This window comes from Ascaphus truei, chromosome 2 (assembly GCF_040206685.1).
Source record: "Ascaphus truei isolate aAscTru1 chromosome 2, aAscTru1.hap1, whole genome shotgun sequence".
NCBI lineage: Eukaryota > Metazoa > Chordata > Amphibia > Anura > Ascaphidae > Ascaphus > Ascaphus truei.
The window spans coordinates 412,583,139-412,597,824 of NC_134484.1; the positions used below are offsets into that span (position 1 = coordinate 412,583,139).

General features: G+C 43.1%; 1 protein-coding gene across 3 annotated transcripts in view; it reads right to left on the minus strand.

The window, feature by feature from the left end:
- Positions 1-14,686, minus strand: part of TRDMT1 (tRNA aspartic acid methyltransferase 1) — a 66,930-nt gene that overhangs the window by 31,142 nt on the left and 21,102 nt on the right. For 2 of the 3 annotated variants that reach the window (XM_075587496.1, XM_075587497.1), the window contains exon 2: positions 8,656-8,765. In XM_075587496.1, the coding sequence (XP_075443611.1) occupies positions 8,656-8,765 (110 nt within the window). Of the gene's footprint in view, positions 1-8,655; positions 8,766-14,370; positions 14,399-14,686 lie in introns of those variants that run through there. The other variant, XM_075587499.1, reaches the window with a different exon arrangement.

Consider the following 14,686-nt stretch of genomic DNA (forward strand, 5'->3'; position numbering starts at 1 on the left):
AGGGAGGTGTATGGGCATGATCCTTTCGGTCCATTAGCATCCATGCCAGAATTTTGGGCTGATTGTGGGTGTCCAGTATGTCACCTAGAGTGTTACAGCATTGATGCTCTAAGCCCAGTGGACCATGCTGTACGTAAGCCACCTTAAGAGGGTATAGGGGTACCAGTAATGGATACTACAGCAGGGGGTAATTCTGGTTGTTACACATCTACGTTAGGATGTGTCTGTTATTATGGTTATGAGAAAAGATATGTACTGTAATAATGTGTTGTTATGTTTTGCAGTGCTACCTGAAGGAAGGTTCTGCAAATTTAGGTCCCAAGCGAGGACGTTGGGATTCCACCAGGGGGAGAATATAGCCTATTCTAAGATTGGTGTACATATCTCTTTCTCATGCTGGCAGTAAACCTGGTAAGTATGCAGGATTGCCAGCAACAATCATGAGGTTTGCCCTCACACCCTGGTGAGGTGTCATATGTCCCCAAAGGAAGTGACAGCATGCAGTGTGTTCCCTTCAACTGCGAATATGGATTGCAGAGCGATCCAAAATGGCGCTTCCCGCTTCCCTGGGAGACCGCGTGGGCCAGTTGCAGAAAATGCTGCAAATGCTAAAATTGCAGAAAGTTGGCCGGGATTGGTGCCAAAAGAAAAACCCCACCCTGCGGGGAGGTATGGCGCGAAAGCTGTGGCCGCGCCCTCAGGGACTGTGACGGACTCAGAGCCCCTCCCCGGTGATGTGAGTGACTCAGCGCAGAGCCAGAACCACTCCCTTGTAGAGCATGCCCCTCTTTTAAATTCCACCAGGGGGAGTAAGTACAGTGAACAGCAATCAGCAACCGCTGTTCACACTAAAGACAGTACAGAATGCAGAGAAGCACACCCGCAATTGTATGGAGCCTGGCGATCCAAAGGGGGGAAAATATCCTTTCTTGTGTGCCCGTGTCTACAAAAGAATTTGAACCTGACTGGTGGTATGGACTTTAACCATTTTAGGTTACGCATAGAATACCGGGTGGCCTTGGTGGATGGAGAGGGGTGCATAAGATGTGTTTGTAACCAGTGTGAATTCCCAGGTGGCACACCGACCTGGGGTCCCAAGTGTGCCTGCTGTGGGGCACAGTTCCTAGAGCCTGTGCTGCTGCAGGCTACGGAACAGAAAGAACCATCGGCGGAGAAGAGCGCGACCGCAGTGGAGGTACCGGAGCACGCCAGCTTCGTACCAACAACCACTGGTTGTATCGCAGAAGACCCCGGTGACTCCCTTGCGGAGGATCCGATAGTGATATTCTCTGAGGAAGAGGTGGAAGTCTCGTCGGTGGTGATGTGCCTACCGGCGGACCACTACAGAGGTGCTGTGAAAGAACCGGCACTTACCTGTGTCGCGGCAGAGCGGAGTCACGTGTCGCCGGTACAGAAACAACCTGAGAGGCGGAGTCCCACGGCCATGGTGACTGATGGAACAGACGGTGGAGAGGTACCCATCCCGAGCCAAAGGAGCGGTGAGATACATCCTTACCCTCCCCAGGCGCCGGTGGTGGCAACGGCGGAGAAAGGCCTAGCCCAGGCCCGAGCGGAGCGGAGAGCAGAACCATCACTTCCGGCGGCGGATGTCGTTCTGGAGGAAGAGGTTCCAGTTGGGAACCCAACGCAAGATGGCGGCGAGTCCAGCGAGATGGCCGTGTCCTCTCGGCCAAGCAGCTGTACCAGGTTGCCTGGGTCCGAGAAGAGCCAGCAGGCCCTGCGGAAGCCTGGGAGTAAGGAGGCGAGTGAACCGGAGTGCCAGTCCGATGGTACTGGGCAAGGTAGCGAGAAGTTGCGGGTCGTAGCCCCGCGTATGCCGGCAGTGTTTCCCTATGCCCAACCCCCGGCCATAGTTAAAATCCCTGCCCCTGTCACTTTTTCCTACGGGTCCCAGTCTAGCCAAGGGTTGTCTGGGGAGTCCCGAGCCACTTTTGAAGAATGGACTGGGGAAAATCTGGACTGGGGTGACTGTTTTACCTCTGATGAGGGACCGGGGAGGAAAATGGCTATGCAAAGAATGTTATACTGCACTGATGATGACAATCGTACTGTTATGGTGGGGTGTGAATCTAAGAGCATTGGGTCAAATTTTGGGTCTCCAGGAACTTTGGGAGTTTCATGTGGGGATTTGGGTAATGTTGCTCATATGGTGCCTATTGCCCGGGGAGCCCCCTATGTGCCCTCACTGTCAGAAAGAGTTATTAGGGATCGCCAAAATTGGGTACGTAATTTTCACCATTCCAGAGAGGGCGAACTTACGTTCGAAATGGGTACCCTTGATGCAGAAAATTGGGATCCTGGCGGGTTAGATGAGACGTGGTGTAGTCAAGAGGGGATATGCTACATCTCCAGGAGATGCCTTAGGGAGGTGTATGGGCATGATCCTTTCGGTCCATTAGCATCCATGCCAGAATTTTGGGCTGATTGTGGGTGTCCAGTATGTCACCTAGAGTGTTACAGCATTGATGCTCTAAGCCCAGTGGACCATGCTGTACGTAAGCCACCTTAAGAGGGTATAGGGGTACCAGTAATGGATACTACAGCAGGGGGTAATTCTGGTTGTTACACATCTACGTTAGGATGTGTCTGTTATTATGGTTATGAGAAAAGATATGTACTGTAATAATGTGTTGTTATGTTTTGCAGTGCTACCTGAAGGAAGGTTCTGCAAATTTAGGTCCCAAGCGAGGACGTTGGGATTCCACCAGGGGGAGAATGTAGCCAATTCTAAGATTGGTGTACATATCTCTTTCTCATGCTGGCAGTAAACCTGGTAAGTATGCAGGATTGCCAGCAACAATCATGAGGTTTGCCCTCACACCCTGGTGAGGTGTCATATGTCCCCAAAGGAAGTGACAGCATGCAGTGTGTTCCCACTTAGTGGTACAGAGCATGTTTGTTCTCCGGGGGGTGATATAAGACACAGCACTGCCTAAAGTTAGGAGTTCAGTTTCCTGGTGTTGTGCTGCCTCTGTTCAGTGAGAGGCACGTGAAGGTCTGCAACAGTGTTGCAGTGTCTCATGCTATCTGTGAGTCAGTGAGCAGACGCAGCAGAGTTAGAGGAGCTGACAGAGACAGAGCAGCTCAAGAGAGAGATGCAGAAGTAGAGAGAGGAGCTTACAGCAGACAGAGAAGCTGGGGAATCTCTCTGAGAGGATAGGTGGAAAGCAGCTCTATTAGAGAAGGGACCTTCCTAAGGGAGTGCTACAAAGAGATGAGTGGCTGAGCTGTTATCTGTGAGGGGCAGCTGGCCCACATCACCATGCCAATAAAGATGCCCTGTTCGAATATACCTCCACTGTGTGAGTGTGAAGTTACTCAGCAGTGGATGGCACCACCAAGAAGGAGTTCCTCACCAGGACCATCTCCCTGCGGAAGCACAGATCCTGATGAGGTGGAGGCGCTGCACTGGATATAGGTAGGACTCGCACAAACTACCTCAGCTGCCTGTCTGGATGACATCCCCTAATACCATCAAGCGGGAGACTCAGGAGCCCTGTTGCCTACAGGTGCACCACCAGACACGAACACGTAATGGGGACTGGTTAGACCACCCGGGCCAATGTGAGATTGGGGGGGGGGGGGAAACCCGTTACACATGGTTGACATGTTAGCTGTAATCTCTGCAACATTGCAATTGCTGCGGCATTCTATACACTTACATTTGAGCTCTTAAACATTGAATAGCAAATACAGAATGCATTACACATTCTTTCATATGCAGCTATGCTTTTCATTCAAGTTTCAGACCAACTTCAAAATATGAGATGTTCAACAAAGTATAGATTATGAAGCAAACATTACAGTCTCTCACGTGCCTGAGCGTTCGGTCTTCACTGCATCTCCCAGATACGTTTAGAAGTGGGACTGTAATTTAACATTCAAAATGATGGCATATTGGTACACACATAGCACACACACACATTGAGTCATGGGTAAAACACAAACCAGTTGTGTCAGGCTAAATGCAGATCCGAGGACAAACAAAATAAACGACTAATAATAATATCATCATTTCATGTGGCGCTTTTCTCCCAATGGGACGCAGAGCACTTCACGATTACTGCGCACGGTACGCAGCACATAAGATTGTTACAGACACAGTCGATTTTGCTGCCTGAGGCACAAAAAGATAAAGTGACTTGCACAAGGTCACAAGGAGCGGACACTGAGTTAGAAGCAGGGGAGCCTGGTTCATTTCCCAGTGTTATTGTTTACAGTCAGTGCCCAACCTTCGCCTTATAGAAATGTGTTTCCCCGCTATGAATGAACATACCAATTAATTAAATAATACATAAGAAATTCAATTTATAGTGCTGGCATACAAGAGATGCAATAGTATGAAATCACATCTCAATGATCTCTGCATTAACACCTGTTTTACAGTTCAACGAATGTTTATTTACTTTTCAAATTGGAGGGCAAACGCCCTGGAACAAATGTCACCACATCACATATCAGAACACATGCAATGATCTACTAAATAGCCTAAACACAAATACCCAAGCCATTCCAATATTGCAGCATTGAAAGCAGGGCACACAAATCAGTGCTCAGAAAATATTTCCAATGGGAGCCATCTTTAATGAGCCCCATAAACATTTTGCAGAGATGTAGAAATAAATGACAATGAACATGAAGGAAAGGAAATGGGAAACAGTGAGTAACATTTTTGTTTTAAATCCTTCAGTGCTAGCAGGAAGGGACAGATCGCAATCTTGATATTATCTATATTTAGTATATTTAATGGAAAAGGGTATCCAGATGCAGAGAAACGGTTGATTTGCTCACCTAATTTTTTAACAATTCTTTTCCCAGAACGTCTTCAGTGATCATTCAATTTCTTTTCATGTCACGGCACCCTCTAGATAACAAATTGTCCAATTTTGATTTTTATTAGGGACGCTGAAAAGCTGTGTAATGTGGCAGGCACAAGCTCACAGGGTTCCATGTTAAAATGGATAAGAAATAAAAGGTGACACTGTGTGCTCATTTGCATGCCATTACCCAGAATCCCTGGCTGCAGGAGAAGAACTGTATGCTAAGAGATAATGGGGAAAAGCAGGGTTGCAGACCTGTTTGAGACATGTGAATGTGCTCACAAGTGACATTTTTTAGGGATGGTAAAATATTAGCTGCAATTTCCACTCTTGGAAAATAATGGTTTTATTGACTAGTGAAAATGCACGTTAAATGGTATGCAATAAGAAAAAAGGTACAGAAAATCATTTGAGTGCCTTTTCACATAAGGAAAGTAAAAAAAATCTGGTGTTAATTTGTGTAGTTCCTTGACCAGGTCAGACAGTGGCTCCTAGCTGAACCTTTCATCCTGTCAGATACTGTACCATGATTCTAGGAGGTTCATATGTAAGCAGAGAACTGTCTGACTAGATCTCTGACACGTATCCTGGTTTTCCCATTGCCGAGTGTCTGATGTGTATTCCATGGGGATCGAACAATGGATTAATAAAGCTTTACATATACCAAAAAGAGATGATACCACTCAAAATAAATGTATAAAATGAATAAAAGCACCATAAACCAGTAATGTGGGGCTAAATACTAATGCCACTGGTGGTGCCAATGGGTAATAATAGATACTGTACTAAGCGAAAAGACAACAAATAAGCACTCAGGTATAACCCAAAATACATATATAATTTATTACATCATAGAGACAATCATAAAAAACACAAGAAAAATAAACTTCACCTCCATATAATCTCCCACAAATAAATTCATAAATAAAGCAGCTCAAATAATTCGGAATAAGGACTACCCTAAATCCAACTAGGAAAAAATAAATAATCTAGTGATAACAAAAAAATATCACAACTGGACAGTCTCTCACACACAAAAAAAATCTCTTATACTGCTCCAGTATCTATGCATCCTGACAGAGTACACCATGGTGAAACAATGGAAAATAAAAGTAAAAACCGTAAAAAGTAATAACAGTATGTGTGTGTGTGTGTGTGTGTATATATATATATATATATACACACACACACACACACACACACACACACACACACACATACTGTTATTACTTTTTACGGTTTTTACTTTTATTTTCCATTGTTTCACCATGGTGTACTCTGTCAGGATGCATAGATACTTCATCGAATATATATATGAGAAGTGCGTGCCCCATAGTGTGAAACTGTAAAATGTTTCATGCCAAAAATGAAAAGTTGAAAGGGTAGCACACTCACAAACGGAGCTAGAACATAAGCGTGTTAGAGAGAGTATATCTCTAGTTGTTACTCATCTGTAGAGAGTCGCAACAGGTATCAGTCCTCCAATTTTATCAATAGGGATATGTCCTGAAAATTCAATGCAGCTTTAGTAGCAATAGTAGACTCTGTCAGATTTCAGTCTTACGATACACACAGCAGTATACAGCTGATCGTAGGCTCGTTGGCATCCACGAGCATGATGATGTAAATCGTCTGTATCATGCGGGTCCCTACGCGTTTCATCAACACGTGACTTCGATGAAGTCACGTGTTGACGAAACGCATAGGGACCCTCTGGGAGATACTGCTCCAGCTACAAATGTCGGTGGTGCGGCATACCTGTGAGGGTCCAGGAGAGCTGAGCTGTCTGCGATGGGAACGGGACCAGAACAGGTTTTTGATGACCTCTGAAATTATTTCAGGTGTTCTCCAGCTTCAGTGGACTCCAAGGTTTCTGGAGGCAGTCCCCACTGAAGCAATCATATGCACCCTGCCCAACAGACTGGAAACTCAGGCAGGGGTAGGTAGAACAGAAGGGGGTTTATTTAGCAGTCATTGCAGTTCTTATATAGTACATACAGCGGATGCATAGGTCTCAGAGAATTCCAGGCCTCTGGATGGTGCTTGATCTTTGAGTCTGGAGCATTAAGATCTTGTATGGCCAGTCAGCCTGAGGGCTAACTGGCCTGTCTCACTCTCAGCGGGGAGGAGAGGCACTCACTCCCACTCCTCAGGAAGGAGGGGAACAGACTCACTAAATTTAGCACTGCCTCTCTGAGGCTACATACAGGCCATGAGTCACCACCACACTTCTGTCACTCAGAGAGGAGAATGAGGGGGGTCAAAATCCCACAGGATGGCCTGTCACAGCCTAGACTGCTAAGGACTTATGTGACAGGGAGAAGAGAAAGGCAGAGTAGACTAACCATGTTACATACATACACACACACCAAATTAATACCACTAAAAAAGAGGAAATTAAAAAGTATATGAAGATTTTTTTTTCACCATTTCATCACATATATAGAAATGCTATATACCAAGCTATCTCAAAGGCATGAAGCTCTTGTTTCTTTGAGACATAATTACTGTACGAAGCGGTTCCAAGCTATGAAATACATTCCTGCGCTGAAAGACACTAGGTGAATGGACCATGGATTGATCTCCAGTACCACAAAGTGTCTTACAGAATTGTGCTGCTTAGTAAATACAGTATGGTCCTTTGTTCCAATTACCATTGTACTACCAGGTCCAAGAACAGGTTTAATATTTCTCTTTTAAATGTCATTTAAAAAATGCATTTGCAAAGTTAAGGAATGCTGCTTGCATTAGCCAAATATTACATCAACAGCAAACCGGAACTGACAGTGCAGAGACATGATTTACTTGTAACCACACTCCACGCTATCTAACACCCCAAACATTAATGGGCCCAGCTGTGCGGCTGGATCATACTCCATCCCACAATGAGCAGCCACTTTACTTTGTGCTTCAACATTGCTTCTTATTCCCTCTACAGTGTACGCTCTCACGAGCAGGGCCCTCATTATATTCTGTATCCGTTTGCCCTTATTTGTATGGCATTCAGTTTATATCATTGATGTCACTCTGTACCTCCGCTGCAGAATAGGTTGGTGCTTTATAAATAAAGATAATAATAGTATACCAATGGGCCCAGAATACCATTTCTTTCCCCCACCAAAAAAACCCCCAGCACAATAAGAAAGACTAGTAAGGAGCCAGGATTACATTTGACATCTTAAAAATTGTTACAATAAAAAAAACACACAGCAAGTTAAATAATAAGTAACCAACTTTCAGAAAACAATGGTCTATTAGTATAGATAATTTTACAAGGAAATAATAAACAAAAGAATACAACAAAATACAGTATGTAGCTTGAAATAGTGTGTGGAATTGTACTAAAGTCAATTAAGTACCAACAGTATGTAGCCATTTCTGTCATGTGCACAATGCAGCAGTCCAAGCCTACATATTACAGTTCAGATCTGTGAATAAGCTATGAGCCCACACATTGAAGTACGTACAATGTACCATGATGAATAAGCTATCTTGTATGCACATTTATAACAAACACTTCTCCTGCATGTGAATTTTAATGTCACAACTAAATTTGCAAAATAAGGATGTCTATAGATGATTAGTATTCCAAAAACATTCTGTTACAATAGCTTGAAAATTAACTTTTTCGAAAAAAGAGCCAAGTAAATGTTTAATAAAGGTCAAGCTAAACATGGGAATGCTGCCCGGTTATTTCATTTCATCTCATTGTATACATACTTAATTGGAAGGTCAGGCTAATATCATGAGCAATACATGTTAACATTTAATAGAATTATTTCCAGGTTCACGGACTTCAGAAATAGTGACTCACCTCAATTGTCTTAGGCCATAGTGGTGTTTTGGGAAAATTGTATTTATAGACTTCATTAGCAGTAGTGTTCACATCAACAGCAGCAATAACTTCAGCAGGTACTCCACTTTCTGCAAGAACAAACAGTTTCCTTATACCCAAATATACCTAAAACATGAATATCCTGAACACAAAGAAAAAAATAAAAAGATGCAATCCCTTACATATATCTAACACCCCAAACCCCCCCCCCCCCTCTTGGGTTACTTTATGGCTTTCAGGGGTTACAAGGGACTTTAGGTGTTAACTTGGTAATTTGAGTTAACGAGTAATGCCCCATATAACAGTATTTTGCGAAGTAACCAGGCAGGGGCCTGGTTACACCTGGTTTCTAGAACATGCAGAGTTGGACACTTGGTCTAAGGCAGTGTTTCCCAACTCCAGTCCTCAGGGAACCCCCACAGGTCAGGTCTTAAGGATATCCCTCCTCCAGCACAGGTGGTCAATCAGCGGCTCAGTCATTTTGACTGAGCCACCTGTGCTAGAGCAGGGATATCCTTAAGACCTGACCTGTTGGGGTTCCCTGAGGACCGGAGTTGGGAAACACTGGTCTAGGATGACTCAACAGGGATTAAGCTCTGCCCCTTTTCTGACTGCAGATAGGGAGTACGTGATAGCCTCTCTCTGAGAGCACGTGACCTGCATATGAGACAAGGGTTAATACTCCGCTCGCAAGCGGACCCACTTTTCACCTCCGCAAAGGTTCCCCAAATGAGGGAACATCTCCCCTAAATCTGTCCCAATATACCAACTGTCACGAACAGCATACAAGTGAGCACGTGACTTAGATATGCAATCAGAATTAATACACATGGCTACTCTAGCCAACTCACCTCTCTCCTCCGAAAAGGTACCTCCAATGAGTTAATATTAACCCCTTACTCAATTGCAATCATATCTAAGGCTGCGCTTATAGTGCCGCCGCCGGCGACAGCGATGCGACGTCACGCTGCGGTTGCTGGAAAAATCAAATTGACTTGACTTCCAGCGATCGCGACCAAGCCATCGCGCCGCGCTTACTATAAGCTCATGTGACGGTGGCAATACATTTGTTTTGCCGCGACGCCTGCACTATAAGCGTGGCCTAAACGTCACCACCACCCGATATAGTCATGCAAATAAAAGATGTCAAATTAATATTTGCTAGGGTCTCAAGTCCCTGTTTATAATAGACAAAAAACACTATGCACTTAACGCAAAAAAATCTGTTGCAGCAAAATGTGTCCGAAAATGTAAATACTCTCCAGAGCGTGCAACAGTTTATTCAGAGCCCAAAGCATTACTTATTAAATGTTAAAAAATATATAAAAATACGGTGCTTAGATTACAGAAAAAGGATTACAAGAACATACAATTACAATAAATGCAGCACAGTTTATCAAAATAAAAAATATAAAACATAAAAGAAAACTCTACACATTACCATATGTCATAAGTTTTCTCCTAAATAGGTCACTGGTATGGAAGTGAGACTCACATGTTTGGTCCAAACATACCTCTGTTAAAATCTGATTATTCATAAAACCTTGCTCTCTTATGTAGTATTCTTTCCCATTGAAACATAAACCCTGCCCTTGTCATAAATCAGCTATGAGATTGACAATTTTACGACAGAGTACAAAACCTCCTACCAAATGACGTTTAAACTAAACCCTCAGTAACTGTACGCGTTCATAACTTTCATTAACTAATACATCAAGACATTCAGGCGCTCATGGCAGACGTGACAAGACTAAACATCACCGTCTTACCCCTAAACCCGAGCGACAAATTAATATATGTCCCTTATTATCTGTTCACCATGTGGTGTCTGGTGTCAGTACCTCCCTCTCTGTGACAAAATTACAGATGTATAACTCTTATTATACAGAGGAGATGATAACACATGTTATTCTCATTTTTAATAAAGACACAATTTGGTTTAATACTTTTAGCCACGCCCCCTGGCCATCTATAAACCCCTTCCAGAGAACACTTTGAAAAACCTTTTGTTTATGTCAGGAACTCATCTCTAGCAGAACATATGTCCTTATCTCGAGATCATATCAGTTTTTACCACTAGGCCTGCAAAAGGTGTTAACATACCATAAATCCTCTCTTTGTACTTTTCAAATCCAAAGTCAATTGAGTTCCCTTTGAAATCCAACCCAATACATGGTATCTTTAAACCAAAATGGTAGTCCATTAACCTCTGAAGCACCAGATGGATTAAAATACCTAATATCTCCTGATATTATCATAACAGAGGCTATAAATAGGAGGGGAGAAGAGCTCCACCCTTAGATCTCTGGAAGAGAGAAGCAGAGGGGTTTCACAGATGTATATAGCACTGTAAATAGTTAACACAAGGTAGGTAGCTTTGTTCTTATTTTCTCAGATAGGGAAGTGTCCTTATAGTCATGCTTCTTAGAAGTATGTGGAACAGAAGTACAGGCTCCCAGCGGGGAGGCTTGTGTCCCCTAAGGGTTACTTCAACTGGTAGCCTTGGGACTCATGGAAGAATAGAAATTTGTATCCTTGGACCCCCTCCCTCTGTGAGCATCTCAGGGGAGTATAAGTTGGGGCCCAATAGAAAGGGAGACACTCTGCTATCTCACCACTGAAGCGCTACCAAAACGATGGTCTGAGCAAGATATATAACCAAAGGCCTCTTTGACCAAAGATACAGGTATAAAGGGGTAGCCCAAGCAGGGACCCACAAGGTATTGGGAGAGTATGTTCCATGATGAATAAGCTATCTGGTATGCCTAAGGAACTTCTGCAAATGTTCCAAGGCTCCAGTATTGCATCTGGACAAGTTGTGATTCTAACAACATGCAAATAAACACAATCTTGTTCATAACTACAAAGTTATGCCGCTCATCCTTCCTCCATCACCACCCAGCTGCACGTACACAACACCCTGATAAGGTAATACACCGAGGAAGCCAAATATATATAGACTATCCGATGTAAACTCCCTAGGACCTGGGCAGAGAGCGTTACATATACATATATTTACATACATGTGTTCAGAAAAAAAACTGAACCCCTTCTTATTTGTCATCCTATCTTACAGAAAAATCACTAATTTTCATGAAAAAGCGACCAATTATAGGTTTGTCACATTAGATTATCAAATCATTTTTAAATGTAATAATCTAATAAATATTCTTTAGACAGTATGATGACCTCATCAAGTGCATAGTTACAAAATGGTTATGTTTAGCGAAGAAGATAAGCTCGTTATAAAGTGCTTGAGACAGAGCAAGAATTATGGTCCAAAACGCTTACACAAAATGTTTCCTGATAAAGGATGGTTGCTAGGACTGAAAAAACTAATTCATAAAGCAACATAACATTAGGAGTGGGAGCAGCTGGATCCATGCGTTATCGATTATGCACTCAGACAGTGGCGTTCTCGCCTTCGGGCGTTCGTTTCAGCAGGAGGAGGACATTTAGAACACACACCTTGAACGCAAACTTTATAGTAATCTTAGTGTTGCAGATTAGATTAACCCAGTTTAACACATTTATGAGCTACGAGGGAAAGCTCTTATTTCACGTTTAATGAACATGAACCCTCCGGAAGTGCATCTGGTACTTGTTGACATAATACAGTGACATCAATTTAGTTATCAGTTGATTGTCTACATTGTGCTTCTTGTATAGTGTTACATAACATACCTAGAATTGTGCACATTTACATGGGGATTGAGCGAGAAATATATAAGATATAATGTAAAACTAATGCGGCCCCTTTTCGCCTGAACACGGTGTATGTATACAGGCATACCCCGCATTAACGTATGCAATGTATTAACGTATGCAATGGGTCCAGAGCATGTATGTAAAGCAAAAATGTACTTAAAGTGAAGCACTACCTTTTTTCCACTTATCTATGCATGTACTGTACTGCAATCGTCATATACGTGCATAACTGATGTAAATAACGCATTTGTAACAGGCTCTATAGTCTCCCCGCTTGTGCACAGGTTTGGTACAGGTAGGGAGCCGGTATTGCTGTTCAGGACATAATGACAGGCGCATGCGTGAGCTGCCGTTTGCCTATTGGGCGATATGTCCTTACTCGCGAGTATACTTAAAGTGAGTGTCCGGGGTATGCCTGTATATGTGTGTGTGTCTACACCCAAACACTGATTTACATTAACCTTTTTGTTATGTCTTGTATTTTGCACAAATAATTAAAATATTGTCCTTTTAATACACAATAGGTATTGGTCTGTTGGTAATGTATGCACATTCAAATTAAACGTAATTTTGTTCCCCGGTCTTCAGCTTGGACACCCCAACCAGACCATGTTTTGTGGATAACCAGCCACCCACACATTCGTATATAACCTACATGTTCGTATGTAAATCTCGGTACCCCCATTGTACAGCGCTACGGAATATGCTGGCGCTTTACAAATAAACAATAATGCATAGCGGTGTACTTTGTAATTCACTGGGTATTTCTCAAGTCTGGCCTGCTTCAGCTCCCTGGGGAGAGGGTTAAGAAACAACGATGATGTGTTATGCAATAATGTACAAGCCAAAAACAGAAGCATTAGAAAGAAAAAAAATTAAGTAAGACCGGCACACCTGGAACAGGTAAGTTAACACTGACACCTAGTGTATGAAGATGTTCAAATATTCAATTGATGCAAAACCTGTTTTTCAAACATTACTGCTCGTTTTTCACCCGCATGCAAAGCAATATCACAAAGATTTAGAATAGGCAATTTAACACACACACACACACACACCACACACCAGACACACACACACACACACACACACACACACACACACACACACACACACACACACACACACACACACACACACACACACACACACACACACACACACACACACACACACACACACACACACACACACACACACCAAGCTGTACAATCAAACACTACAATGTAATTTTAAAACAAGTGCCTTTTTTTCACACACATTTATCCAGCTGTTTCTAATTACTCAAAAAGTGCTGTCACACTTACGGCCAATGTGAACCAAGTACAAAAACATTTACTAGGTCACGATGCTCACACAAATTTATACGAGTACTTGAAATCATATCATCGTATCATATCAATAATACATTGAAAGTTGTCATTCGCAACAGGAACTTTTATGGAGGGGGGTTAATGTTTATATTAATTGTTCTACCTCAATGATAATCAGATTTATGAGCAAGGAGTGGGAAGCGTACAGTAATGCAAGCAAAAAGCTGAAAACAAAGGAACACAATATTTTATATATTGTATACAATCAATCCTTTTCGAAAACACGTATCAACGCTCTGAAAACGGCATTGGTCTTATGCAAGCACTGCATTTTTATCTTTAACACACGTTTGTACCTTAAAAAGGGTACCACAAATTTAGTTTAATACCAGCTTGTTCAAATTTGCTGACTAAAAATGTATTTTTATACCATTAAACTGTTAATTTAACTGTAATGGGCTCGCTTATCCTTGTTTTCTTTACTTCCTTCCCAACTTTAGTGTTCCCATAAGATTAACTTTTTTCCTGCACTCACTTCATCCACACTCCAACCACAAAAACGTCCCCCCCCCCACCATGCTCAGGGCTGGTGCGACCCGGGTGACATAGCGCGGCACATTTTGGGGGAGGCAGCGCGACTTGCGGGAGACTGGGAGCGGAGCAGGCTGCTTACCTCTGCCACACTGCACTGCAGCAGGAACTAGGCTTGTCTTCGCGGACTCTGCGTTTCAGGAGAAGGGGGGCTGTAATAACGGAGGGGGGGGGGGGAGTGTAAAAACGAAGGGGGGAGGTGTTGTAAGAAACGGAGGGGGGTGAAGTAAAAACGGTGAGAGTGGTGATGTAAAAACTGAGGGGGGGGGGGTGTGAGGTATAAAAGCAAAGGGGGGGGGGTAAGGGAGGTGGGGGGGTGTAAGAGAGGTCAAGTCATGTTGCTGGGTTAATGCAAATAATTTTTACAATAATCTACACAAACAAATGTAACAATGCTG